This window comes from Talpa europaea (assembly GCF_964194135.1).
Source record: "Talpa europaea genome assembly, chromosome: 7".
Classification (NCBI taxonomy): Eukaryota; Metazoa; Chordata; class Mammalia; order Eulipotyphla; family Talpidae; genus Talpa; species Talpa europaea.
Window position 1 is genome coordinate 1,664,933 of NC_140074.1, and position 26,274 is coordinate 1,691,206.

Sequence of the window (26,274 nt, forward strand, 5' to 3'; positions counted from 1 at the left end):
AACGGAAGTAGCGGACTGTGGTTCCTTAGGAACTAGGATGCTCAGTGTAAGAGGAAAGAAAAAAATTAGAGTTGGAGATATGGACATCAACTTCTACCTTAACATTTAAAGAAATTAAATACAGTTGTCCCAGCTCTGTCCTTTGTCCTCTGCAATGTCCTTAAGAGAACGTCTCCCCCATGATGTTCCTGGCACCCCAATACTGTTTCCCAATAGACATCCCCCACACAAAGGAACCTGGGGAGGGGGAGGGGGAGGAGCAGGAGCCGCTCCCAACTCAGCTGCTTTTGGTCCCTGCTAGTGGCGGCTGCTCTCCAACCTCCCACCCCCAGGGAGCCTCGGCTGGCCGGCCCTTCCTGGGGATGGAGCAGCAGGACGGGGCCGCCCTGGCCAGCCTGGTGGACTGCGGGGGCCGCTGGGGAGGAGTCGTCACCCTGAGCCTCCGCCTCGTCCCTTGTGTCACTTTGATGGGTGGAACGGAAGGCCCAGCAAGTCTGGGAAGCTCCCCGGTTTCCAGTGCGCGCCCCACGCCCTCTGCAGCTGCCCCCCCATCTGCCTGGCCTTTCCAGGGGTGCGAGGGCCCCAGCCTCAGGCCCGTGACTGCGCCCCGCGCCCCGCGCCCCCGCGGGCGCTCACAGAGCCAGGCCTGCTTGTCTGTCCTCCTGCTTCCAGGCAAGTCCCCTCCCCAGGCGGCCTCACCGCCCTCCGCACCCGCAGCCCTTGGCCCCGCGTCTCCTCCGCGCACCCCATCCTCCCGGGCATCCTGCTCATCCCGGCTCGCCCCCCAGCGGGTTCCGACACCTGCGCTGTCCGTCCTGACCGCGGCGGCCCCCCCAGCCCGGTCCCCCTCCAGGAGCCTGTCCCGGGCCGGCGCCGGGCGCGGGGGAGACGGGCGACCGGGCGGGGGGGCCGGGGCGCCCGAGGGCAAGGCTGGGGGGGCGGGGGGCGCCCCGGGCCAGGTGCCCCTGGGGGGTGTCAGAGACGGCTCGCCTGGGGCAGGCACTGCGGGCGCCCCTCAGACCAGAGGTGGGGGGAGGCCCCCGAGCCAGAGGTCGCAGGGCTCCCGGGCACGCCCCGCCCCGCACGCCCCGCCCCGCCCCCGCACGCGCGCCCTCCCGGGGCGGGGCCAGGCCTGGCTAATCGAGCGCGCCGCGGCTCGGCGCTCGGCCCTGCGCCTGCGCACCGCGCACTTCCGGCGGGCGGCGCGCCGCGCCGGGGCCCCGCACGCCCGCCCGGCATGGCGTCCCTGCGCGCCAAGGACGCCTACCTGCAGGGCCTGGCCCGGAGGATCTGCGCCCGGCCCAGCCCGGAGCCGCGGGGCCGCAAGTCCGGTAATAGAGCGGGCGGCCCGGGGGCTCGGGACGAGGGGCAGCCGCGCCGGAGAGCCGGCGGCGCGGGGCACGTGGGGGGTCGGGAGGGAAGGAAGCGGGGTGATGCGGGAGGCGCTCCTCGGGGGGCCGGGGGCTCGGCTCCGCCGGGGCTGGAGGCGAGCCGGGGGCGGGCCGGCCAGCGCTGCACACCGGTGGGAAGGCGGCTGGGAGCGGAGGTGCGTCGGGACCAGCCTCTTCGGGCCTGGCGCCGTGGGGGGACAGGAGAGGGAGGGAGGGGGCCCCCCACCCCTGGGCGTCTACGCGGCCCCCGAAAGTGGACCCACGAGCCCGGGAGGCCGGGAGCTGGCACTGGTAGGTGCTGCCAGCCCCGGAGGAGGGGAGAGCAGCAGGGTCTGCGTGGAGCTACTGGAGGAAAATGCTTTTTCCTTTTTAGTAGGAAGGTGTAGGTAAGGGAAAGTCGGGAAAACTAAAAGAGGCTTTTATCGAGGTTGCAACGTAGGCCTGTCGCTCTAGTACTTTTTGTAATTTTTAAAAAGATTTGTACTTATTTACGCAGACAAGAACTGGGGTACAGGCCAGAGGTGGAAGAGAGAATTCACTAGAGACAGAGTGGGGAGCAGAACAGGTGGATCTACTGAAATCCACTGCTGAGGGGAGCAGCGGGGAGACAGGAGAGCACCCTGTGGGTAGCTCCCTGGTGGCGGATTGAACTCGTGCTGCAGTGGCTGTGGATAGCTTCATAGCGCTTAGACTTAACTCCTTGTGCCACCAGGAAGGCCCCCCCCCACCCCTCTTTTTATATTTTCTTGAAACAGTTCAGTTTCTTCCTTACATACCCTGTTTTTTCTACTTAAAGTGTAAGATAGTGACTACTCCGCATGTTGGAAGCAGAAATGGAAGCCTTTGGGTCTGTTTCGTGCCAGCACCAGTCTTTCCTTGTGGATGGATTTTCAAGTTTTCCACCCAAACAGCACCGTGATGAGCATCCTGGGAGCACGTCTCTGTGCCAGCCCAGGAGGCGTCCTCACTCGCAGACAGCTAGGCCAGCTATGAGACTGCTTCCCAGGGCTTCGATGTGGGCGTTCATGAATTTTCTCTGAAGTTCGTAGTACCGAGAGTCCATGGCCATCTTGGCATCTCAGCATCCTTCTGGGGTGGAAGCCGTTGGCGACGCCCCTGCTGTTGAATGGGTCGAGGAGAGCGGGATGTAGCTCTCTCATTTTGTATTTCAGGTGGCAAGACTCGGGGCACAGAAGCCACTGGGCCCCCAAGTAAGAAGAGGAGGAAAGCACAGAAGAAAGTCAGGGAGCGGAAGGAGAAGGCTGTGGAGCCCAAGGCCCAGTCCCTGCCAGAGAAGTCTCCAGTAGATTCTGGGGCCAGGAAGCCAGCAGCAGCCAAGGACGAGGCATCCCAGCCCAGGGGGACCCCTGCAGGTGAGGGGAAGTGGGTAGGCAGCCCTGATGGGATGCCACAAAGGTCCTTTCTGGGCATAGGAAGAGACTCCGTCGAGCACATTGGGACAGCTCCAGGCTTCCCAAAGGGCAAGCTCTCAGAGGACAGACCTCAGGAGCTCTGTGGGTGGGTGGGTTGACCCCAGGGAATTTGTGGTGGTTCTAGGATGGCAGGGGCAAGGCCACATCCTGCTGAGGGCCATGGACAGCTTCTGTGGAGGATTTTCCCTGCCCTCAAGTCTCTAGGCCACCATGAGAGCCAGCTTGTTCTTGGGGCTCCCAGGCTGCAGAACTGGGGAGAAATGGGAGGCAGGTTTGACTTCCAACTTAAAGCACAGGAGTCTTGTTCTGGAGGACCGTCTCGTTTGGAGCATTGATTCAATGTGCTGGAACTGCCCTGCGGATCCACCAGGGGGCGCAGCGCGAGCAGGCATGCTTGGCAGCTGGGCTCTGGGGAGGAGTCCCCTTCGGTACCCTGGGTCTTTCCTTACAGGTGGTCTCGCCACAGAGCCGGACTCCCTCTTCGCCCTGGATGTTCTGCGGCAGCGTCTACACGAGAAAATACAGGAGGCCCGAGGCCAGGTTGGTGGGGAGCTTCCTGGGGGCCTGGGCAGTGTCCCCACCCTGCCTAGAGAAGGGGACGCCTCCACACCCAGCACTTCAATGAAATGGCAGGGCTGGCTAGAGGGCCCAGTCACTGTCCCCACCCCTGCCTGCATCCTGCTGGGCCCTGGCAGGCGTAGTCTTGTTTGGGGGAGATCCCACTCCAGGGTCACCCACCCTCCAAACTGCTGGCTCCTCTCCAGCAGCCTTGGCATGAGCCTCAGCCTCTTCCCCCGAGCCCCCCACTAGGTCTGTCTGTTTAAACGGTCACCAGGAGGCTGGCAAGGGCTGAGACAAGGTGACAGCCCTGGAAGTGCTGAGACTGGGACCAGCTTCGGCTCCTTCTACTGGCCGGGATCACCCAAGCCCTCCGCTCCGGCCCCCACCTGCCCTTTCCCTGGGCACAGACCCTGGGCCTCCTGGGCGGCGGGTGGGGGGGTATCTCCCAGCTTCTCCCCGTGCCCTCCTGGGCAGGCCCAGTGCCTGGTTCCACAGAACTGGCCGAGGCACGGCGCAGGCCTGGGTGCATCTGCTCTGGAGCTCTTTTGCTGCCGGGAGGGAAGAGGGGCCAGGCTGCTGGCCATGTTGGCAGCAAGCAGTGCCATTGGCGTGGCTAGGCTGGTGACCTGGCTGAGCCAGCCCATGAAATGCTGGAGGACGGCGTCTCCCTTGTAGGGCCGGGGGGAGATTTGGTGGACTCAAGCTCCCGTGTCCCTTTTGGGGGGACAAGCCGTCTCAGTGGGACGCCTGTGTTGCCCGAGGTCTTGCTCCCGAGCCGGGCCGGCTCCTGAGCACCCCGCTGTCCCTGTCCCGCAGGGCGCCACCGAGGCGCTGTCTCCAGCCGTTTTGGAGAAGCGCCGGCGGAGGAAGCAGGAGCGGGAGCGGAAGAAGAGGAAGCGAAAGGAGCTGCGAGCCAAGGAGAAGGCAACCGCGGCCCCGGAGGCCCCCCAGGCTCCTCCAGAGGCGCCCAGTGACCAGGCGCAGGGGCCGCCCGGGCTGCTCTTCAACAAGGTGAGGGCGCGGGGGCCTTGCCCGCTGGGCGGGGGGCAAGGTGGGGAGCGCTGCCGACCCGCAGGCCTCTCCCCCCAGGTGGAGGTGGGCGACGACGGGCCGGCCAGCCAGGCCCAGCGGAGGAAGGAGAAGAGGCAGAAGGTGAAGGGGAACCTGACGCCGCTGAGCGGGCGCAACTACCGGCAGCTGCTGGAGCGGCTGCAGGCCCGGCGCGAGCGGCTGGAGGAGCTGCGGGAGCGGGACGCGGGCCAGGCGCGGGCCCTGGAGGCCAAGATGCAGTGGACCAACCTGCTGTACAAGGCGGAGGGCGTGAAGATCCGCGACGACGAGCAGCGGCTGCAGGACGCCCTGAGGCGCAAGGAGAAGCGGCGGGCGCAGCGGCAGCGGCGCTGGGAGAAGCGCACGGCCCAGGTGGTGGAGAAGATGCAGCAGCGGCAGGACCGGCGGCGGCAGAACCTGCGCCGGAAGAAGGCGGCCAAGGCCGAACGGCGCCTGGAGAAGGCCCGCAAGAAGGGCCGGGTCCTGCCCCAGGACCTCGAGCGGGCCGGCCTGGTGTGAGGGCTGGGGCACAGGCCCGGCCCCCTGGCCCTGCCTGCAGCTGCCACGGAAGCTCGAGGGCACCTCCAAGGGGCTGAGGCTGGACCCCCACCCCCACCCCAGCCTGCGCAGACTCGGCTCCAGGGGTGTCCCGTGGACGTGCTCACCTTCCTGTTGAGAAGATGGTTCGTCAGCCCACCTCTGGACTCCCGTCTCGGAGTGGGGTGTCTCTTCTGTCTGGTGTTCACTGGGGCCGTGGGGTGTCAGCAGGGAGAGCCTTTGTGACGCCTGCCGCATCCTGAGCGGAGGGGCTCTGGCCTGCGGGCGGGGTGGGCTGACCCCAGCCTGCTGGCCTCTGGAGCCAGCACCCACCCGCCCCCCTCCCGCCTCCGCCGGTGACTCTTCATTTCTGTTCTTTAGTACTCTTGTGGGGGACCTTCCCAGAGCCTGGGGACTGGACTTGGCCTCGTGCCCCGGGCCGTGGTTTGGGCACCACCCCTGAGCAATGGCGAGGAGCCTGCTGTGACCTGGGGAGGGGGCAGGAGCCTTGTGCCCTCAGCTTATCAGGTCTCCCAGCACGTGCTCGGTGGGGGGCAGGCAAATGCGGGATGTTTCCTGGTTGTCACAGAGGAGCACCTGAGCAGCTATTTGGAAATGAGTCTCCCTCCCCCACCTCCACCCCCCAGACCACCTCAATAAAGCAGGTGGTGTTCCCCGGCCACAGCTCTGAAGGTGCGAGTGAACAGCCTGCTTTCTGCCCACGCGGCCTGGAGGCTCAGGCACCGTGAGGGGAGCACGTGGTAGGCTTCTCATTCTGAGTGGGTTGAGAATGTCCCAGGCCTGTGAGAGGCCCATCTGGAGGTTTGGGCCGTCTGAGGCGGCCACGAGGGGCCCCCTGGGCTCTCCCTCAGGAGCCAAGGCCACGCTCAGGCAGGCGGCTCGACTCCCTCGGCCACTAGTGTGGAATTCCAGGCTCCCGCCCCCCTTCGCAGCTGTCACCCCAGTAGACCACTTGCTCCCTCAGCTCCTCAGCCTGCCTCCTGGTGGGATGAAACCCCAGGTGTGCGAGGTGTCCAGAGGGAGAACAGCTGGACACTGCCCTGAAGCAGCCAGCCTGACACTTGCACCTCAGAAAGCTCACACCCGCCAACAGCTGTCTTGCTTGCCAAGTGGTGCCTCTTCACCTCGGCTCCGGAGAAGGGGTGCTGCTAGAGAGAGGGGAGTGTGGGCTGGAGGCCGTGTTCTGGGAAGCACCAGGCGCTCGCGCCGGCCGGGGGTGGGCCCTGTGCTGACGGATCCAGCGGGGAAGGTCAGCGCCGGGAGCGCTGCTGGTGGGCATTGGCATGGGGCAGGAGGCACGGCTTGTAATTTGGAGGCTTCAACCAGGATGTTCATGGGGTGTTAGTTGTGGAGGGGGTGGGGTGTGTCTGAGTACCCATGTGCAAAACTCTAAACTGACCTGAGGACTGGGGTGTGCTAGCTGGAAAGTGGGACGAGACCGATCCAGGAGCGGGTCAAGCCTAGAGCCGGGGGTGGGCTGAAGTGGAGGTGGTGAGATGGCGGGGTCCCCCAGCCCTGCGGGCGGTCAACAGGTCCCTGCAGCTCTGGGTCTCGTGCTGGGGAATCCTACCTCTGAAGTGCTCACCGTGAGACCCTTGGCCGCGCTCCAGCGAGGGGCCAGGGTTGTGCGGTGCCGAGGACTCTCCCCGGAAGGTGGGGCTGTTGGGCCAACAGCCAAGACCTGGTAGAATGTCACCCGCGAGGAGTTGTTCGCGCAGGAGGAGGTGGTTAGGTGGCGGCAGGCAGGAGCTCGCGTGGGGCAAGGGGAGGCCGGGACACGGCGTCAGCCTCTGCGGGGCTGGAAAGTGAGTCAGTGCAACACCAAGTGCTCGCCTGGTCGTGACACAGCCTAGAAACGGGAGAGGTAATTGTTCATGTTTCGTGTTGGCTCTGAAGCCCGAAGACATGAATTACCGGGGCCAGAATTCCTAGTGGAGGCTGGGAAGGCGGGCCGGGGTCCGCGGGGACGCGGCTGAGGCGGTGCAGAGAGAGCGGCGGCCTTGAAGACACGATGTACGCAGGGGCGGAGTGCGTCCTGCAGAAGGTCGTGGAGGGGCGCGGAGCCAAGACAGAAGCCGCGGGCTGGCTGCTGGGCGCCGGCAGAGCCCGGTCTCCGGAGGGGGGGAGACTGGCTGAGAGCGGGGTAGGTGTGATGAGGATGCTAAGGCGCCTGGAACATGCTGACATTAAAAAATGGCTGAAACTCTGTTTAGTAGAAATAGGTAGAATTTCAGTGCGATCAAGCGAGCGGTAAATTTCCCCCGAGGGCGCCCAGCTGGCTGTGCAGCAGCCTGCCTTGTAGACCACAGTCCCGGACTCAGACTCCACGGGATGGGCAGGGGGATGCTTGGTTGTGAGCTTTGACGATACCAAAAGTAGAAAAACTAGGTCACACCTAGTTTCACGCCTCCCCTGGTGGCGCAGCAGTTGAGCGCTGGGTGGCGAAACTGCCCGCAGCCTCTGCAGGGCCGGTTCGATCCCCGGCCGCCCCGCCGGCGAGGGTCCCGCATGTGTGACAGACCTCTCCTGCCGCACCCGCTGCTCCCCTCAGCAGTGTACTGTCAGTCTGCCAGTTCTGCTCCCCACTCTGGCTCTGGTGAATCCTCTCACCCTCCCGCGCTTCTGACTGTACCCAGTGCTTGTGTAAATAAATTAAAAAAGAAAAAAGAAAAGCTAGGTAAGAGGAAATGCACACGTGAGTGTAGGTGTAAAGTGGTAAACAAAGTGTCACAAAAAACTAAGTTGGTGTCTTGCAGCCACCCCCGGCCAGGCAGCTTCAGTGTCTCATGGGCAGAAAGGTAGTTTGGAGCCTTCAGTAGATTGTTCCAGGCCTTTGCTCCTGGCTTGGGACACACCACCTTCTCGGCATCTCCCTGGCTGTCTCCTGTTGTAGCAGCCCCAGCTCAGGGTGACAGTGCCCTTTGACCCCCCTCGTCCCACCTTTACATACACGCACCCCCCTCTGATCCAGGTGCCCATCATGACAGGTGCGTGTGCAAGACCACGTGCCAGTCGTAGGTGCTCATGGCGGGAGGGCGTGAAAAGCCTGATCATCGCTTTTCACCCTGCAGCTGGGTTTAGCCCATGTACGGTAAAGTGTCAGGCTTTGCCTGAGGATGGATGATGGGCCCTGCAGTCCTGAACGCGTGCCTGATGGCGGCACCTGGAGTGGGGTGTGGGCATATGTAGGTGGGCGCACCTCGGCTGAGACTGGGCTTAAGAGGGCGGCGTCACAGGGACGCCAGCAGAGTGAAAGAGACCGGAAGGAGGCCAAGCGAGTCACCGGAAGAACCAGCAGAGGCCATGAGGGAAGCCCGGAGGGCCCAGGAAGAGTGAAGATTTGCTGGGGACTGGGAGGCCTGTCAGCCTCCCGGCCCCCTGGAACCCCTGCCTGCCGTGTACCTGGTAAGCTCAACAAAAGCCTGGAAAGGCCACTGAGGGCTCCAGGACTCCTTTACCCGTCTGCGTAGGAGCATAGCTAGAGATCCTGCTCCGTGCCCTTCCTGCCGCGACACCCGGAGCTGCGAGGTGGTTGCACCGCAGACTGTGAGCTTAAATAAGGAGCAGAAGCCGTGTCGCCACCTCAAGAGAAAAAGCCCAAGGCCCATTTTTTTTTTTGAAGATTTGTTTATGCACACAAGAGCTGGGGTACAGGCTTGAGGTGTGGGGGGCGATGAGAGGATTCACCAGAGACAGAGCGGGGAGCAGGACAGGCAGATGGACTGAAATCCACTGCTGAGGGGAGCAGCGTGGAGACGGGAGAGGTCTGCCGCGCCATGTGGGTCAGCTCCCTGGCCGGGGATTGAACTCGTGCTGCAGTGGCTGCAGCTGCAGGTTGCGTCTTAACCCCTTGCGCCATCCGGGGATTCCTGAATGGGGCAGGTGGAGGGCCTGGGCGGGCATATTGTGTGGGCGGGGGAGAGCCCAGGGTCCTCCAGGGGTGGTCAGCCTCAGTGAAGTGCAGAGGGGCTGGTGGTGGTTGGGACCCCCTGGGGCACCGGCGCTGCTGCAGGCCGCGGTGGAGGCTGCAGTACCGGGGGGCACCACAGGGCGGTCTCCTGAGCAGAGGCTGCGTAGACGGTTCCATCAGCTTGGGCTGACAGGTGAGGCGCGTCCAGAGCCCTCCGTGGCATTTTCAGGTTTTAAGGGTCTTTCTGCACCATTTGTGGGGCAAGGCTGGGGCCGGGGGGCTGGCAGGCGAATCTTCCACATTCTCTGGGCTCTCTGGGATGGTCTTGTCCTCTCGTTGCCGTCGCTCTACCATCTTTTTGCCTGAGTGATGCCGCCCTTGTAGCCTCGGCCTCCAGGCCCAGGTGTTCGCACAGACGCCCACACCGCGCTCCAGGGGTCCACATCAGCCACGGTCCCCAGTGCCTTCTGCGTTCAAGGCCGCAGGAATAGCCAGAGGCCAGCGGCTGAAAAGCCTGGCCAATCTTCGTTTACCTGACAAGCGTCCACTTCCACAGGCCAGTGGGGGCTGCGGGTGGCGAGGTCCAGGGAAGGCAGGAATGGGAGTGCTGCGTGGCGGCATTGGCCAAGGTGCCAGTGCTGGCTGGAGGGCAACTGCAAGTGAGGTGGAAGGGGACGCCGTGGTCAGGGGTCTCTGGAAGGATCCATGAGTGCCTCCCCAAGTGCAAATCCCAAATCCTGCCCCAGCAGTGAGGAGGGGACCGCCGCAGCCTGAGCCTGGGGGTTTGGTTCTGAGAAGCAGCGGGTGCTGTGGGTGGGGGGAGGTTGGACGGCTCCTCTCCCGCAGATGAGCTCTGCCGGCAGCACTGCTGCTGGGGCATCTAACATCCCCTGAGCTTCCTTCCCTCTCCGACCGGAGGCAAACCTGAGTCCTCGGACCCAGTTGTCTGGGTTGTAAGGACAGCCCTGTGCCCTGAGATGCAACCTGTGCCTCCCTCAGCGATGCCTGTGCAGGTAGCAGCCCAGGAAACGCCTCACTCAAAAAGAGTTTCAACACAGGAGTTACGGGGCAAGGCAGGAACAGGCGGGCAGGGCAAATGGCTAGCGCCTGAGCCGGAAGGTGCTGCCAGGGAGCAGTGGGATTGATTCAACTACTTTCCATGAATTAAAGAATTAAATGGGGCCTCCCTGGTGGCGCAGGGGTTAAGTCAGTGCTATCAAGGTGTCAGGGGGAAAGGATGTCCTGCGCGAATCCCACACAGGCTTTGTGGACGCCACCCCCACTCCAGACCAAAGCCGTCAGGACACTGGGAAAGACACATCCCGTCACCACCAAAGGGAGGGAGGCTGGGACCTGAGGGTGGAGTTGGGCAGCCAGGTTGGATATAAAAACCAAACACGTGGGCCTTGGGGGGCTCGCTGTCCTCCTGGCTTCCCGGCTCCTGGCTCGCGGCAGCTCTCAGAGTGCCATTTTGGGATTCCTGATCGGCGGATCGGGTAGGACTCATTTAAAACTTTGTCTCCCACTTTTCTCCCTGAGCTGTCCATCTCCTCATTTCCCCTTCCCTTGTCAATAAACCTTTCATCAACCTTCCGCGTGCGCCTGCAGTAGAGCATGGATAAGTCCTTTTAAGCGCGCGGGTGAGGACCCACAGTCAGGCACCCCGTTTTTATTGGGGCTGCCCTGTAACAAAGGTATCGCCAGCCACTGTGGCATAAGTTCGATCCCCAGCCAGGGAGCTGACCCACATGGCGCAGCAGACCTCTCCTGTCTCCCCGCTGCTCCCCTCAGCAGTGTATTTCTTCGTCAGTCTGCCTGCTCTGCTCCCCGCTCTGACTCTGGTGAATTCTCTCACCCTCCCGCACTTCTGACTGTACCCAGTGCTTGTATAAATAAATAAATGAATAAATCTTTTTTAGAAAAACACTAAACTAAACAGAGTTCTCCAAAGAAGACAATGAATATGGAACAAAAAAAAAAAGCTTTTAACATAGACTCCAAGAAGCCTTTGTAGGATTAGAACACTTGACCTTCCAGACTGAACATCCACCAAGTCCCACATTGATCCTAAATGTTCCACACTGAGATCAGTAAACAGAGCTAAAACAGAAACAGAGATGGGGCTCCCTGGTGGTGCAAGGGGTTAAATCTCAGCACTATGAAGCTATAGGCAGCCACTGCAGCATGAGTTCCATCCCCAGCCAGGGAGCTACCCACAGGCACAGCAGACCTCTCCTGACTCCCTGCTGCTCCCCTCGGCAGTGCATTTCAGTAGCTCTGCCTGTTCTATTCCTCATTCTGTCTCTGGGAAGTCCTGTCACACTCACACTCACCCCCACACCTCTGGCCTACACTCCAGCTCTTATATGCATAAATAAATTAAACAGGGCCTCCCCTGGTGGCGCAGGTGGTTGAGCACAGCACTGCGAAGCTGTCTGCAGCCTCTGCAGCGCTGGTTCAATCCCCGCCAGCTGGCGAGGGTCCCACATGGCGCAGCAGACCTCTCCTGTTGTGCCCGCTGCTCCCCTCAGCAGTGTATCTCGTAAGTCTGCCTGTTCTGTTCCCCGCTCTGTCTCTGGTGAATTCTCTCACCCTCCCGTGAATCTGGCCTGTACCCTGGTTCTTGTATAAATAAATAAATCTTAGGGCCTCCCTGGTGGCACAGAGGTTGAGTGCTGCACTGCGAAGCTGCCCGCAGCTTCTGCAGCACCAGTTCAATCCCTGGCCACTGGCGAGGGTCCCACATGGCCGCAGACCTCTCCTGCAGGGTGCTGCTCCCCTCAGCAGTGTACTTCGTCAGTCTGCCTGTTCTGCTCCCTGCTCTGGCTCTGGTGAATTCTCTCACCTTCCCATGCTTCTGACTGTACCCAGTGCTTGTACAAATAAACAAACAAACAAACAAACAAATAAATAAATCTTTTAAAAAAATAAATAAATCTTAAAATTTAAAAATTAAAAATTAAAAAATAAACAAATCTTTAAATAAAATAAAAATAAAACAGGGCCAGAGGACCATGGCCAGGTGGGGACAGGCACTGTCTGTGGGTCCTCACCCTGGTGCTGGGGCTGCAGGACCCCTGGCTCAGGAACAGCAACAACTGGGCTTACTTAAAGAGGCGTCAGCAAACACAGAGCTTCACAGGCCATTCTTGGCCGGCCGTCTCCCCCAGATGGCATCCGCAGGGCAGTCCACCTGTCTGGTGGGGAGCTGGCCCCTGCAGCTGAGGACGGGAGGCGTCTCCCCCCTTTCCGGGCAGGGTGACTCAGCCTCGACCCTCTGCCAGTCTGAGGAAGGTGTGACTAGGAAGCTGTCCAAGGTCACATCCTGGAGACGGGGTGCGTGGCTGAGCCACCTGCGTGCCTGTGCCTGAACACAGCCTCTATGGAGCTGTGGAGTGGGCGGGGTTCTGGGGGGCTGCCCAAGACAAGGCCCCAAAGTAGCTCCACTTGCCCCTTAAAACTGCCCTTGACTCTGCCTCTGCCTTCCAGCTCTCCTGCCCTCTGCGTTCTCGGGGGTGGGCTTCTGATGACACTGGATTGCACCCCAACTCTCCGTCACAGAAGCTGACAGGGAAGGAGAGAGAATGCGCAGCATTAAAGTGAGTGGTTTCTTCATCTTATATAAATACCACGTAAACCTGAAAATCCCGCTAAGGAAGGCGGCAGTCCATCGACCAGTGTAAATATTTAGAAGCATAACAAGTAAATATTAGAAGCATAACAAGTCATTCAGCTGAGGGGAGGAGGGGGAGAAGGAAGAAGGAAACTAGGCGCCACACTGAGGAACAATAGCACCGGCAGGCAGTGCACTTGAAGTACAGAGAGGGTGAAAGTTACTGCAGTATGATTAGAAAATTTTCCATGAGATTAAACTTCAAATTACTGGGCCTCCCTGGTGGTGTAGGGGTTAAGTCTCAGTGCTGTCACTGCTGGCTGTGGCCTGAATTTGATCCCCGGCCAGGGAGCAGCCCACATGGCACAGCAGACCTCTCCTGCCTCACCTGCTGTTCCCCTCAGCAGTGTGTTTCAGTAGATCTGCCTGTTCTGCTCCCCACTCTGTCTCTGGTGAATCCTCTCTCCCCTCCATATCTCTGGCCTATATCCCAATTCGTGTATGCATAAATAAATCTTTAAAAAAAAAAAAGCTATGATGCCAAAAAAAATTGTGTTTACTTTAGGACATTTTATGTGACAACTGCCCCAAAAAAGTTTTTTAAAAATGTGCTGCAGATCAACAGAAGTTTCTCAAAGAAACTGGGTGAATGAAAACAGAAAGAGCACAGGTCATGATCTTCACCATGCTGATTTCATGGAAAAGACATTAAATGAGATCAAGAAGGGCAACTCGTCACAAGATGTGAAAGTTTCCATGGATATATGGTAGATGACCATCTGTCCACCAAATGGTGTGGCGTGGACATACAGTGCACGGAGGAATCGGCAGTGTAGGTTTTGATTTGCTCCTATTCATGTCAGATCAGCCAAGCACAAGGAAACAGGTTACTAAAGTAGAATTGTTACGCAACCCCAAAAGGAAATGGGGTGGCCTGGGTGTGAGTCCTCACCTGCACACTAAAATAATAATAAACTTAGAACAAGAAACAACTGCAGGCACACATTGAAAGGTTACTAAAAGTTTTCGTTACAAAGAGGAAATCAAAACAGGGGGAACTCAGGGAAAAAGAGATTGATTGGTGAATGTGTCCTAACCCTGTCCGAGCTGGGACCCCGAGGGCACACTGAGGCCAGCAAAACAAGAAGAGTGCAGGCCCACAGGTGTTGGGTTTCTACCAAGCCTATTATTCAACTCCACTCTTAGTCCCCAGCAGCACCCCCTACAGGAAATCAAGAATCATGGCCGATCCATGGCATAATGGGATCTGTAATCCTCTGCGCCTGGGAGCTCTTTGCTTGGAGGTGGGATGGAGCCCATAAAACATTAGTGGGTGGAGTTCAGTCAGGACTGAATGACAACAGAATTGCGCATTCAAGGTCTGATGTATGTCATGAAATAGAAGACACAACTTTTCAAATAGGGGACATTATTATACTAAGAAGAAAGTTTAATAAATTAAAATAAAGCATGGTGGACCTCCCTGGTGGCGCAAGGGGTTAAGCACCGCACTATGAAGCAATCCTCAGCCTCTGCAGCATGAGTTCGATCCCCGGCCAGCCAGGGAACAATCCACATGGCGCAGCAGACCTCTCCTGACTCGCCTGCTTCTCCCCTCAGCAGTGTACTTCGGTCAGTCTTCTTGTTCTGTTCCCCACTTTGTCTCTGGTGAATCCGCTCAACCCCCCCTCCCCCGCATCTCTGTCCTGTACCCCAGCTCTTGTGTGCATGAATAGATAAATCTTAAAAAAAAATAAAGCATGGTGAAGTCCTCCCATGATAGAAAATCATAATAGCAATATAATAAAAAGTTACTACCGCCTATTATTAAAAAACTCTCTCAACAACTTTTTTTTAAAGATTTATTTATTTATTAAATATTTATTTATTCATATAAGCACTGGGTACAGTCAGAAGCGCGGGAGGGTGAGAGAATTCACCAGAGCCAGAGCGGGCAACAGAACAGGCACACTGACATAGTACACTGCTGAGGGGAGCAGCGGGCGGCAGGAGGGGTCTGCGCGCCATATGGGACCCTCCTCCAGTAGGGAGATTCTAGTGCTTCTCCTTTAAACAAGATGCTTGCTTGGAAACAGAGGGGAAGGGCGTCTTCATAGTAGCCAAAACAAGATGAAAGTTTGCTTCTTCCTCCATAAAATAAACCCAGGGGTAGGCAGTGATGCTGTTATAGAGCAACCCCGGGGAGCAGCCGGGGATCGAACCGGCGCTGCAAAGGCTGCGGGCAGCTTCGCAATCCAGCACTCAACCGCTGCGCCACCGGGGAGGCCCTCTCCCAACAACTTTTGAGTCAAAAGGAAGCAAGAGGACAGAGATGCCAAAAGCCATGGGGTGCAGTTAAAGCAGCACCCAGAGAAAAACTAATTGATGTAATTACTTATATTAACAAACAAGAAAAATAAGTAAATTAAATATTAAATTCAAGATGTTGGGAAAATTACAATGAAGTAAGTGAAAGTGGAAAAAGGACTTCATAATGGTAAAAGGAAAAGTGAAATAAAAAAATAAATTTATATTAGCAAAGGAAGAAGGAAAAAGAAAGAGTGAAAAATGCAAAATAAGAAACAATACTGGGGAGCCAGCCAAGAATATATAGAAGAGGGGTTTTAAAACAATATGTAACAACTTTGCTCAATTCTATGCAAAATCTATTAGAAAATATGAACAAAATCGACCATTTCCTAGGAACTATAATCCAGCAACCTGATTCTAGAAAGAGAGCGGTGAAATCATAAAAGACTGGAGACAATTTTCGGTTATTCCAAACTCAAAAAGCTTTCTCCATGTGAATGAAAGGAAACCCATTAAAAGAAAATGCAAGCCACCTGGGATTTATTGCCAGGATGGCTCTACTAGGAAATGTATCATGGAATTCATTATATTAGTAAATCTGTTGATAAAAGAAAACCCCAATATGACCCTAGATGCTGAAAAACCCTGACTAATTTTAAATTGCGTTCCTGGTTAAAAAAAGAAAAGACTAGATGGGGGGTAGAGGTTGCTCGTTAACACTCAATTCATTCTTTCCTTCTTCCTTGGTAATAAAACTCAATTTTTAGACGGGCATGTGGTCAGCTCAGACATAGATGGCATTTCTTAGCCTCCTTTGCAATGAGGTGTGATCATGTGAGCATGATTTGGTGAACAGACTAGAAGCAAAGCTCTTTGTTCTGGGAAGTGTTCTTAGGCCGGGGAGGAGCCTTCTCTTCCAGGCCTTCCTGCCAGCTGGAATGTGGTGGTGGTGAATGGAGCCAAGCAGCCATCACAGCCTTTGAGGAAGGAGCCACATGCCAGAGATGGAGTCTCTGTGGATTGTGGATGTATCACTGCCTACCCCTGGGTTTATTTTATGGAGGAAGAAGCAAACTTTCATCTTGTTTTGGCTACTATGAAGACGCCCTTCCCCTCTGTTTCCAAGCAAGCATCTTGTTTAAAGGAGAAGCACTAGAATCTCCCTACCGATAAGAGAAGCAAGGACTCTTTGCTCTCACCTGTTATGCCCTTTGTTCTAGAGATGCCTATTCATGCGGAATCCGGGACTGATGTGTCAGGCTGAGAGAGCCTGAGAACTGGAGAAGGAGGAGGCAGCCTCTGACATCTGTAGCTTTTATAATCAAAGGCAGAATCTATCACATTAGGTGAGGACGTCTCTAAACATAAGAAGGGAGTTTTGCTGTTGGGCAGCCAGAGGAATGATAAAAGTCTCCTCTATCTGGAATTGGAGAGATAAGATCTCACACGGGAGAAGGCAGCTGTGGTTGCCCGGATGGTGGTGAGAGGAGAATCCCAGAGTGGAGCTGGAGGACAGGAGGATATCTCCAAGGAAACAATGGTTACTGATTGGTATGATTGAGAGGACATTTAAACTTGCGTTTTGGGATGAATTAGTGGTTAATGCACAGAAAACAAAACAAATGGGCCTCCCTGGTGGCGCAAAAGTTAAGTCTCATGTTATGAAGCTGTCCACAGCCACTGCAGCACGAGTTCGACCCCCAGCCAGGGAGCTACCCCCAGGGCGCAGCAGACTCTCCTGTCTCCCCGCTGCTCCCCTCAGCAGTGGATTTCGGTCCATCTGCCTGTTCTGCTCCCCACTCTGTCTCCGGTGAGTCCTCTCACCCCCCACATCTCTGGCCTGTACCCCAGCTCTTGTATGCATAAACAAATAAATCATAAAAGAAAAGCAGGGGGGTGGGGAAGTTTGAAGCCAGGAGAGCTATGAGAAGGTTATAAACACCCCGAAGGGCTTTGTACCAGCTGGCACAGCCCGGGTACATGTCTGTCCCTGGGTCCTGTGGGATCTGGCTCTGCCCCACCTGGCCCAACCGGGGTCATCACATTAGTGGGCTCTGCAGCTTCCTCTCCCAGCTGCTAGTCCCCTTGGGGGTGGGCCTAGATCCTAACCCTTGCCAGGCCCCAGTCTCAGTTTCTGGCTCCTACAGGCACCCAAGCAAGTGTTCCCACTGGGCACCCAGCCATCCCGGGCTCAGTGAGAAAGTGGGGACCTGCCCTCTGCCTCACCCAGGTCCATTAAAGTCCCAGATTCTCCTTACCCACCCTTAGAAGGAGGTGACTTGGTGACTGGGTGGTGGAAAAAGAAAATATCTTTTGATTGTTCATCATGAGCCAGGAGCAGCAAATACAGCACAGTTGACCTAAAACATTTCAAGTGAAAGTCACAGAATGTTAGTCATTTCAAAGCATGCAATTCTGTGGCATCTGGCACATTCACAGTGGGTGCAGGTGGCAAATTTATCTTACTCCAGAATACCCTCATCACCCCCGAAAGATCCAGTACCTATTCAGCCATCACCCCTCTCACCCCGCACCTGGCAGCCACCAGTCTGAGTCCATCTCTGCCCATTGGCCGATCCTGGACATTTCGTGCACACTGTTAGCCTCTGCGTATGGGTCTTTCAGTGAGTAACATGATTTTTTTTTTGTAAGATTTATTTATGCATACAAGAGCTGGGGTACAGGCCAGAGGTGTGGGGGATGAGAGGACTCACCAGAGACAGAGTGGGGAGCAGAACAAGCAGACTGACGAAGTACACTGCTGAGGGGAGCAGCGGGGAGACAGGAGAGGTCTGCTGTGCCATGTGGGTAACTCCCTGGCCAGGGATCGAACTCGTGCTGCAGAGGCTGCAGATTGCTTCAGAGTGCTGTGCTTAACCCCTTGCACCACCAGGAAGGCCTTAGATCGTGTCTTTGAACCACACCGTTAAAGTTTAGAAGCCCAATCTACTTTGTTTATCTCATGTTGCTTGTGTTTTGGAAAGCTTATCTGAGACCTCACTACTAAATCCAAGGCCAGAAAGCCCCTAAGTTTTCCTCTGAGAGTTTTGTGGTTTAAGCTCTTATATCGAGGTCACAGATGGGTTTTGGATTAGTTTTTGTATATTAAATTATGCAATTCTTTACTCGGCTTTTCCTGCTGCGTTAGCACCCCATCCAGGGGCTTCTGCGGCAGCAGCTCTGACCAGCAACGACCTGGCTGGGACTCCTGTGGCTGGCACTGAGCCAGGCCAGCAGGTCGCAGAAGGGGAGAGGGAAGGGAACAGACCCAGGGCGGCCCTGCAGGGAGCCTGCACAGGGAGGGCTGCCTCTGCCTCTCCAGTGTTTTATTCCTGCCTGGAACCCTGTACCCCAGAATGGCCTTCCCTGAGGACAGCCCTGGGGCCTCCAGTGGGGCTTTCAGTTCATCTGCACTGCAGGCTGCCAGGGACCCTCGCGTGCGGGACATTTCTCTGCAGACAGCGATAACACCTGGAAGTGTCCCAAGGGGGAGGGCAGGCAATGGGGCAGGCATTTCAGAACAGCAGCGCCCTAGTTGTAGAGGCAGGTGAGGAGGGCAGGGAGATGGCATGGGACCAGCCCAACCCAGAGAGGAGAGCAGGGCCAGCCCCGGGCTTGGCAGACCTGGTGACTGGGCTGGGTCCCGGATCCTGCCGGGAGATCGAAGCTGCCCCCGCATGCACTCACAGACATGGCTGCTGCCCCTCCCGAGCCAACCAGAACCGCGCTGGCTCCTCCAGGACCAGATGGGAGGGACTTTGTTCTCGCGGCCCAGCTCAGTGCCAGGCTTCTGCCTGACTTGTCTCCCATCTCTGCCACCAGGCACTGGTCTGCAGGTCCGCGTGTGTCATGGGCCCCACAGGTGAGTGGGGAGGGACGAGGCTTCAGGAATGGGCTGTGGGTGCCTCCACTGGCCACTGGCCAGGTCCTCACTAGAACCCCAGCCGTGGTAGCCCCAGCAAGGACAGCGGGAGGGACAGGCAGGCGGGGTGGGAGCTGGTCTGTGTCGGGGGCGGGGATCTTGGGAACGGGCAATGGTGACCACGGGGCACAGACAAGGTGTGCTGGATGGTGTCCACAGAGGGCAGGCCCTTGGGGGACATGTCCTGATTTTACACGCAAAGCGGCTCCTCCCTGGCTGGTGTCAGGGCCTCTGCCTGTCCCTCCCCTGGGGTCTCTCCTCTCTTCTCTGGGCCCCAGAGGACCGAGTTCAGGGAGAGAAGGAGGAAACAGGCCCAAGGGAGAGGAGGTGCCTGCAGTGCAGGCCGGGCGGGTTGTCATTCATCCTACCTGAGGTGGTCCCTGCAAGGTTTGGCGCGGTAAAGAAAAGGGAACCAGGCTAAATTTCTCACAGGCAAAAAGGTTATTGTGCCCCAGCGAAGTTCACCGACCCCTGCGGGGGTTGGAGAAGTCACGCCTCTCAGGGGTGAGGGGAATCTTTTATAGGACGGGGTCTGGCCTTGCTGGGAGGTGGAGTGAAGTTGCTTTTCAAAGAAGTTGTTCTCTCTTGGAGCTTCTTCTTTCATGGCCGCTTATCAGGCGCGGTGCAAACCAGGTAGAGCCAGCTCCCAGGATGCAGGTGGCTGGGATGCAGGTGGCCGTAGTTTCAAGTTCCTCCCTCTGCCTCATCACTGCCCCGGCCTGGACCATACACTCCCCAGCCACACTTCGTGGTTGGGTGGGGGGCAGAGGGCGGGAGAGGGAACAGGAGCAGCTATGAAGGCCCCTCCAACTCTGGCAGCAGCCACCTGTGGCTGCAGGTGGGGAGACTGGGCGGGGAGGGCAGAGGGCCAGGCACAGGGCTCCTCAGGACCCCACACAGGGATGTCAGGCAGCCCTAACAGAGGAGGGTGAGACTCCCCTTCCTGGCACCACGAGACAGGGGTTCCTTCCTGCTCCACTCCTTACCCAGTTGTCCCTCCTGAGTGTTCCTCATGGTTGCACCTGACCCTTCTGGGGCAGGCCTAGGAACTGTTTATCCTCCCTTTGGTCTGTGGCCCTTTGCAAGGCCCTGGCACAGGGCATCGCCTCAGGGAAACTTCTAGAATGTCAGGTCGAAGTGAGGGTACAGCTGAATGGGTGCTTAATGGGTTCTTCCCAGGACCAAGTCCCTGGGGTCTTGCCTTCCTGACCCTAGGAGAAAAGAGGGCTTCTAGGGAGTTCTGGAAGGCTCTGGACCCTCACTTCCCTGGGAGTAGGAGGAAGTGGCCCTGGGAAGGAGCCAGGAGACAGGGGATGTGGGTGGAGGGAGTTGGGAAGGACACCACAGCCCCTCTGCACTCATTCCTGGGCAAGTCCTCCAGGAGGTAGAGGGGGTGCTGGGGGCTGCGGTCCCTCAGGACCCACAATCCACTGACTACTGGTACTTGGGGAGACACTGCTGCCTGCCCTGGTGATGGGGTTTTGTAGAGTTGTGGGGCCCTTGGGTTCACTCTGGGAAAGGTGTCACCAGAGCTCCCGTTTCAGCGGCGAGTTTCCCAAGCGAGTTCTCTGTGAGACAGAGACATTAGTCATATTGAAAGAGCAGGTTTATTTGGGAAAGGGAAAGGGACAGGTTTTGCTACAAGAGGCACCTGCATAGTCACAGGTGGGCAGACCGAGTGCTGCCCCGAGCCTGTGCCGAGACTGCCCTGATAGAGTCCCCTTCTGTTTGGGAGGGTCACTCCTCCGTGGAGTGGCTGCTTGTTGCTGATTTGGGATAACTAGGCAAAACCAGGAGGGGACCAGAGATTCCAGGGTGGGCCCAATCTCCAAATCTGTACCCTCAGCCTGTGCTCCACTCCCTAGAGCAGTCTGTTCCTGCTTAGGTCTGACCCTGGTTATCACATGCCTGTGATAAGGCCCTGGTGCCTGAGGGTCACGACCTCTATGGCTGGGTTAATGGTCATGTTATTCCCCTCAACCCCCACCTCCTTGTGAGTCAAGTTCCGGTGTTGGGGCACCTCCTTTCCAGTCTTTCTATTCTTGACCTCCATCTCTGGGAGTGCCCAGGACTTCCTGGTTGGGAAGGGCAGGGTTTTCTGATGGTGACTTGGTACACTTATTCCACCTTCTTTTCCGGTGCTGGAGGCAGACATTGGACCCCAGCTCTGGCGGCCAGGGCAGGGCTCCCCAGGGAAATGCCCCCCAAGAAGACCGGAGGGGCACTGGCCCTGTCCTGGCTCCTGGATCCCTGTGTCCAGGTGGCTGAAGAAGAGAGGCGACGTGGGAAGGTGCTGGGAAGCTGCCCGCCCCGGAGCCCACAGAATTCCAAGGCCCACAAGGCCCAAGACCCAGTATGAAGTGTCCTGGGAGGTGCTGGGAGGGAGCAGTACCCCAAATGTGCACCTGTGACTGGTCCCCTGGGAGGTGGTGGCGGGGCTCCCACATGGTCATTTGGTGAGGTCCCCAGGGGTGTGCTGGGTCTGTCCCAAGAAGAAAGGCTGGAAAGAAACCTTAGCTTGTGTTGTAGAGCAACCCCAATACAAAGCGGGGTGCCTGACTGTGGGTCCTCAGCCGCGCACTTAAAAGGACTTATCCATGCTCTACTGCAGGCACACGCGAAAGGTTCATAAAAGGTTTATTTACAAGGGAAGGGGAAAGAAAAAATGTACAGCTCAGGGAGAAAAATGGGAGACAAAGTTTTAAATGAGTCCTACCCGATCCGCCCATCAGGAATCCCAAATGGCGCTCTGAGAGCTGGCTGCGAGCCGGGAGCCGTGAAGCCAGGAGGCGAGCAATAGTGAGCCCCCCAAGGCCCACGTGTTTGGTTTTTATACCCAGCCTGGCTGCTTAACCCCACCCTCAGGTCCCAGCCACCTTCCCTTTGGTGGTGATGGGATTCGTCTTTCCCAATGTCTTGATGACTTTGGTCTGGAGTGGGGGTGGGGTCCACAAAGCCTGCATGGAATTAGCTCAGAACATCCTTTCCCCCTAACAATTGGTGCTCTAAAATGTGGTGGGTGTGAACACGGCTCTCTCTGCTTTCACCTCTTTTGGGTGAACCAAAGTGAAATTGCTGAGCCTTGTGATAATCCTGTTGAAGTTTCCGAGCAGTTACCACCCTGTGTCCACACAGCTGCACCCCAGCACCGAGGGTGGCACTCACAGGGTGTGTGGCTGACTTGGTTTCAGGGCGGGAGAGGAAGGAAGTAAAAGATGCCTCTGAGCTGTCTGGGCCTATTGGTGCCCTGTCCTGCGGCCCCTCATAGGGTGCCCTGGCTGTGGGGGTGGGTAGCGGGGATCTAGGGTCCTGCTTGGCCTTGAAAACATTTGGTGGGTCATCAGTGGGGCGTGGCTGGGCTTCCAGGCCCTGAGAGCCTGAAAGGTGCGGCCTGGAGATGCTGCTCGGCAGCCAGGGTCTGGGGTGAATGCTCTGTCTTCACTGTATGGGTCTAGATCAATGAAACCAAGAACTGGTTCTTCGAAAAAATAAATAAAATAGACAAACCCCTAGCCAGGCTCACAAAGGAAAAAAGGGAGAAAGCACAAATAAACAGGATCATAAATGAAAGAGGAGAAATCATAACAGACACAGCAGAAATCAAAAGAATAATCAGTAACTACTATGAACAGTTATATGGAAACAAGTTCAACAATCTAGAGGAGATGGACAAATTCCTACAACTCTACAATCACCCAAAGCTAGATAAAGAAGAAATAGAACACCTAAACAGACCAATTACAAGCAGCGAAATTGAAATGGTAATCAAAAACCTCCCCAAAAACAAAAGCCCAGGACCTGATGGATTTACAAATGAATTCTACCAAACGTTCAGAGACGAATTAGTGCCTATCCTTCACAAACTCTTCCAAAAAATTGAGAAGGGACAATACCAAACACGTTCTATGAAGCCAACATTACACTAATACCAAAACCAAACAAGGACAACACAAAAAAAGAAAACTACAGGCCAATCTCCCTAATGAACACTGATGCAAAAATCCTCAATAAAATTTTAGCTATCAGAATCCAACAATGTATCCATAAGATAATTCACCACGACCAAGTAGGATTCATTCCAGGGACACAAGGATGGTTTAACATCCGAAAATCAATCAACATTATCCAACACATCAACAAAAAGAAATATAAAAACCATATGATAATATCAATAGATGCTGAGAAAGCTTTCGACAAAGTGCAACACCCATTCATGATAAAAGCCCTTGAAATTCTTGGGATAGAAGGAACATACCTCAACATCATAAAGGCCATCTATGACAAGCCAACAGCCAGTATCATTCTCAATGGTGAAAAGCTGAAAGCAATTCCATTAAGATCTGGAACAAGACAAGGATGTCCACTCTCACCACTGCTTTTCAATATAATACTGGAAGTCCTAGCCAGGGCAATAAGACAAGAGAAAGACATCCAAGGAATCCAAATAGGAAAAGAAGAAGTCAAACTATCACTATTTGCAGATGATGTGATAATATACATAGAGAACCCCAAAAACTCTACAGAAAAACTAATTCAACTCATCAATCAGTTCAGTAAAGTGGCAGGATACAAAATCAACACGCAAAAGTCAGTAGCCTTCCTATACACAAACAATAAATCTAAAGAAGAAGAAACCAAAAAAAACAATCCCTTTTATTATCAAAACAAACAAAAAAAATCAAATACTTGGGAATAAATCTAACAAAAGAGGTAAAGGACCAATACAAAGAAAACTATAAAACACTGTTAAAAGAAATAGAAGAAGACACAACGAAATGGAAAGACATCCCCTGCTCATGGATTGGAAGAATAAACATTATTAAAATGGCCATCCTTCCAAAAGCAATATACAGATTCAATGCTATTCCAATCAAAATTTCAATGTCATTCTTCAAAGAAATAGAACAATTATTGATGAAATTCATATGGAATCACCAAAAACCCTGAATAGCCAAAGCTCTCCTGAAAAAAAAAAAAGAAGGGAATGGAGGCATCACACTCCCAGACTTCAAACTCTACTACAAAGCCATAATCATCAAAACTGCATGGTATTGGAACAAGAACAGACACACAGACCAATGGAATCAAATAGAAAATCCAGAAATAAACCCACAGATTTATGGTCAACTAATCTTTGACAAAGGAGCAAAGACTATGCACTGGAGCAAAGAAAGTTTGTTCAATAAATGGTGCTGGGAAAACTGGGTCGCTACATGCAAAAGAATGAAGCTTGACCACTACCTCACACCATACACAAAAATCAACTCAAAATGGGTTAAAGAACTAGACATAAGACCTGAAACCATAAAATATATAGAAGGAAATATAGGCGAAACACTACGTGATTTGCACATCAAAGACATCTTTACAGACACATCACCCAAAGCAGTGATAGTGAAGGCAAAGATCAACAGCTGGGACTACATCAAATTAAAGAGCTTCTGCACAGCAAAAGAGACAATAACAAAAACAAAGAGAAACCCCACCGACTGGGAGAACATTTTTGCTCCCAACACTAATGATAAAGGACTGATCACAAAAATCTGCAAAGAGCTGATGAGACTCAACAACAACAAAGAAAATAACCCAGTCAAAAAATGGGCAGAAGAGCTAAAAAGAAACTTCTCTGAAGAGGAAATGCAAATGGCCAACAGGCATATGAAAAAATGTTCAACATCACTTGTCATCAGGGAAATGCAAATCAAAACTACCATGAGATACCATCTTACACCAGTGAGAATGGCACATATTAAAAAAACTAGCAACAACAAATGCTGGCGAGGGTGTGGAGAAAAAGGAACTCTTCTGCACTGCTGGTGGGAGTGCAAACTGGTCCAACCACTGTGGAGAGCTGTGTGGAGATTTCTGGACCTACTAAACATAGAGCTTCCATAGGATCCAGCAATTCCACTCCTAGGTATTTACCCAAAGGATTCAGAAACATCCATTCCAAAGAACACCTGCACCCCTATGTTTATAGCAGCACTGTTTACAATAGCTAAGCTTTGGAAACAACCCAAATGCCCAAAAACAGATGACTGGATCAAGAAGATGTGGTACATATATACCATGGAATATTACTCAGCATTCAAAAAAGATAAACGCATGCAGTTTGCAGCAACATGGATGGAGCTGGAAGGGATCATGCTCAGCGAAATAAGCCAGAAAGAAAAAGAAAAATACCAGATGGTCTCACTCATAGCAGGAATCTAGAAAACTTAAATAAGGGACCAGGAAAAAGAATAACTATAAGAAAGTAAAAATCAAAATCAACAAACAATTATGAACCAGAGACACTCTATGGGGGGGTGGGGGGCGGGGAGAGGAGGGATTGGGGTCAAAATAAGGGGGTCGCAATTGTATGGGGAATATAAAAATAAAAAAAAATTATATAAAAAATTTATATAAAAAAATTTAAAGATTTATTTTATTTATGCATCTGAGAGCTGGGGTGTAGGCCAGAGGTCCGGCGGGTGAGAGGAGACAGAGTGGGGAGCAGAACAGGTGGATCTACTGAAATCCACTGCTGAGGGGAGCAGCGGGGAGACTGGAGAGGTCTGCTGCGCTATGTGAGCAACTCCCTAGCCGGGCATCGAACTTGTGCTGCAGTGGCTGCCAATAGCTTCATAATGGAGGGACTTAACCCCTTGCACCCTCAGGTAGGCCCAATTCCATTGCTATTTCTTTTTCACAATTAAATATTTGATTTTGGGCCTCCCCTGGTGGTGCAGCGGTTGAGCACTGGGTTGTGAAGCTGCCTGCAACCTCTGCAGCACCGGTTTGATCCCCGGCCACCGGCGAGGGGCCCACATGGCGCGCAGACCTCTCCTGCTGCCCGCTGCTCCCCTCAGCAGTGTATTTCATCATTCTGCCTGCTCTGTTCCCTGCTGCTGGCTCTGGTGAATTCTCTCACCCTCCTGCGCTTCTGACTATATCCAGTGCTTGTATAAATAAATAAAATAAAATAAAAAATATTTGATTTTGCCAAGATATTCATAGGTTAAAGGTGAAGATATTTTTAATCCCTGGAAGTGTTTCTACAATGCAGCTGACACAGCTGGTTATTAGTTTCATTTTGAGTAAACCCTAAACTAACTGGCTAGGGGCCCAGAGTTATACTGTTGCAGTCTAGACAAGTTTGATGCTGTTCTGTCCAGTTTCAGGCAATTAAGAGCATCTCCAAATAATGGGTGAATATTCTGTGAAGCACAGAATACCAGGTTTTCCAAATGGTACCAGCCTGCTATGGTCTAAAAATTTCTTGCTCAAACTATAGTGTTTTTTTTTTCTTTTTATTTTTTTAAGATTTATTTATTTCTGCATACAAGAACTGGGGCACAGGCCAGAGGTGCGGGGGTGAGAGGACTCACCAGAGACAGAGTGGGGAGCAGAACAGGCAGATCTACTGAAACCCACTGCTGAGGGGAGCAGCGGGGAGACAGGAGAGGTCTGCTGCGCCATGTGGGCAGCTCCCCGCCCTTGCACCACCAGGGAGGCCCCCGCATAATTCATTTTAAACTACAATG

General features: G+C 54.8%; 2 protein-coding genes across 2 annotated transcripts in view; both read left to right on the plus strand.

The window, feature by feature from the left end:
- The first annotated feature begins 1,192 nt into the window (after positions 1 to 1,192).
- Positions 1,193 to 5,033, plus strand: SURF6 (surfeit 6). Its single transcript, XM_084238957.1, has 5 exons — positions 1,193 to 1,331; positions 2,564 to 2,764; positions 3,276 to 3,364; positions 4,202 to 4,396; positions 4,475 to 5,033. Exons 1-5 carry the CDS (start codon positions 1,238 to 1,240, stop codon positions 4,952 to 4,954), a joined length of 1,059 nt encoding a protein of 352 aa, XP_084095083.1. The 5' UTR covers positions 1,193 to 1,237; the 3' UTR covers positions 4,955 to 5,033.
- Positions 5,034 to 7,004: 1,971 nt separating this feature from the next.
- Positions 7,005 to 26,274, plus strand: part of ABO (ABO, alpha 1-3-N-acetylgalactosaminyltransferase and alpha 1-3-galactosyltransferase) — a gene marked incomplete at both ends in the record, with an annotated part of 31,430 nt that continues 12,160 nt past the window's right edge. Inside the window, 3 exons of the mRNA XM_084236290.1 lie at positions 7,005 to 7,136; positions 7,887 to 7,980; positions 18,649 to 18,688. Of these exons, the coding sequence (XP_084092416.1) occupies positions 7,005 to 7,136; positions 7,887 to 7,980; positions 18,649 to 18,688 (266 nt within the window). The remainder of the gene's footprint in view (positions 7,137 to 7,886; positions 7,981 to 18,648; positions 18,689 to 26,274) is intronic.

Coding starts and splice junctions, on each gene's coding strand:
- SURF6 (XM_084238957.1), top strand. CDS start 1,238: ATGGCGTCCCTGCGCGCCAAGGACGCCTACCTGCAGGGCCTGGCCCGG. Junction 1,332..2,563: donor GCCGCGGGGCCGCAAGTCCG/GTAATAGAGCGG, acceptor TTTGTATTTCAG/GTGGCAAGACTCGGGGCACA. Junction 4,397..4,474: donor CCGGGCTGCTCTTCAACAAG/GTGAGGGCGCGG, acceptor CTCTCCCCCCAG/GTGGAGGTGGGCGACGACGG.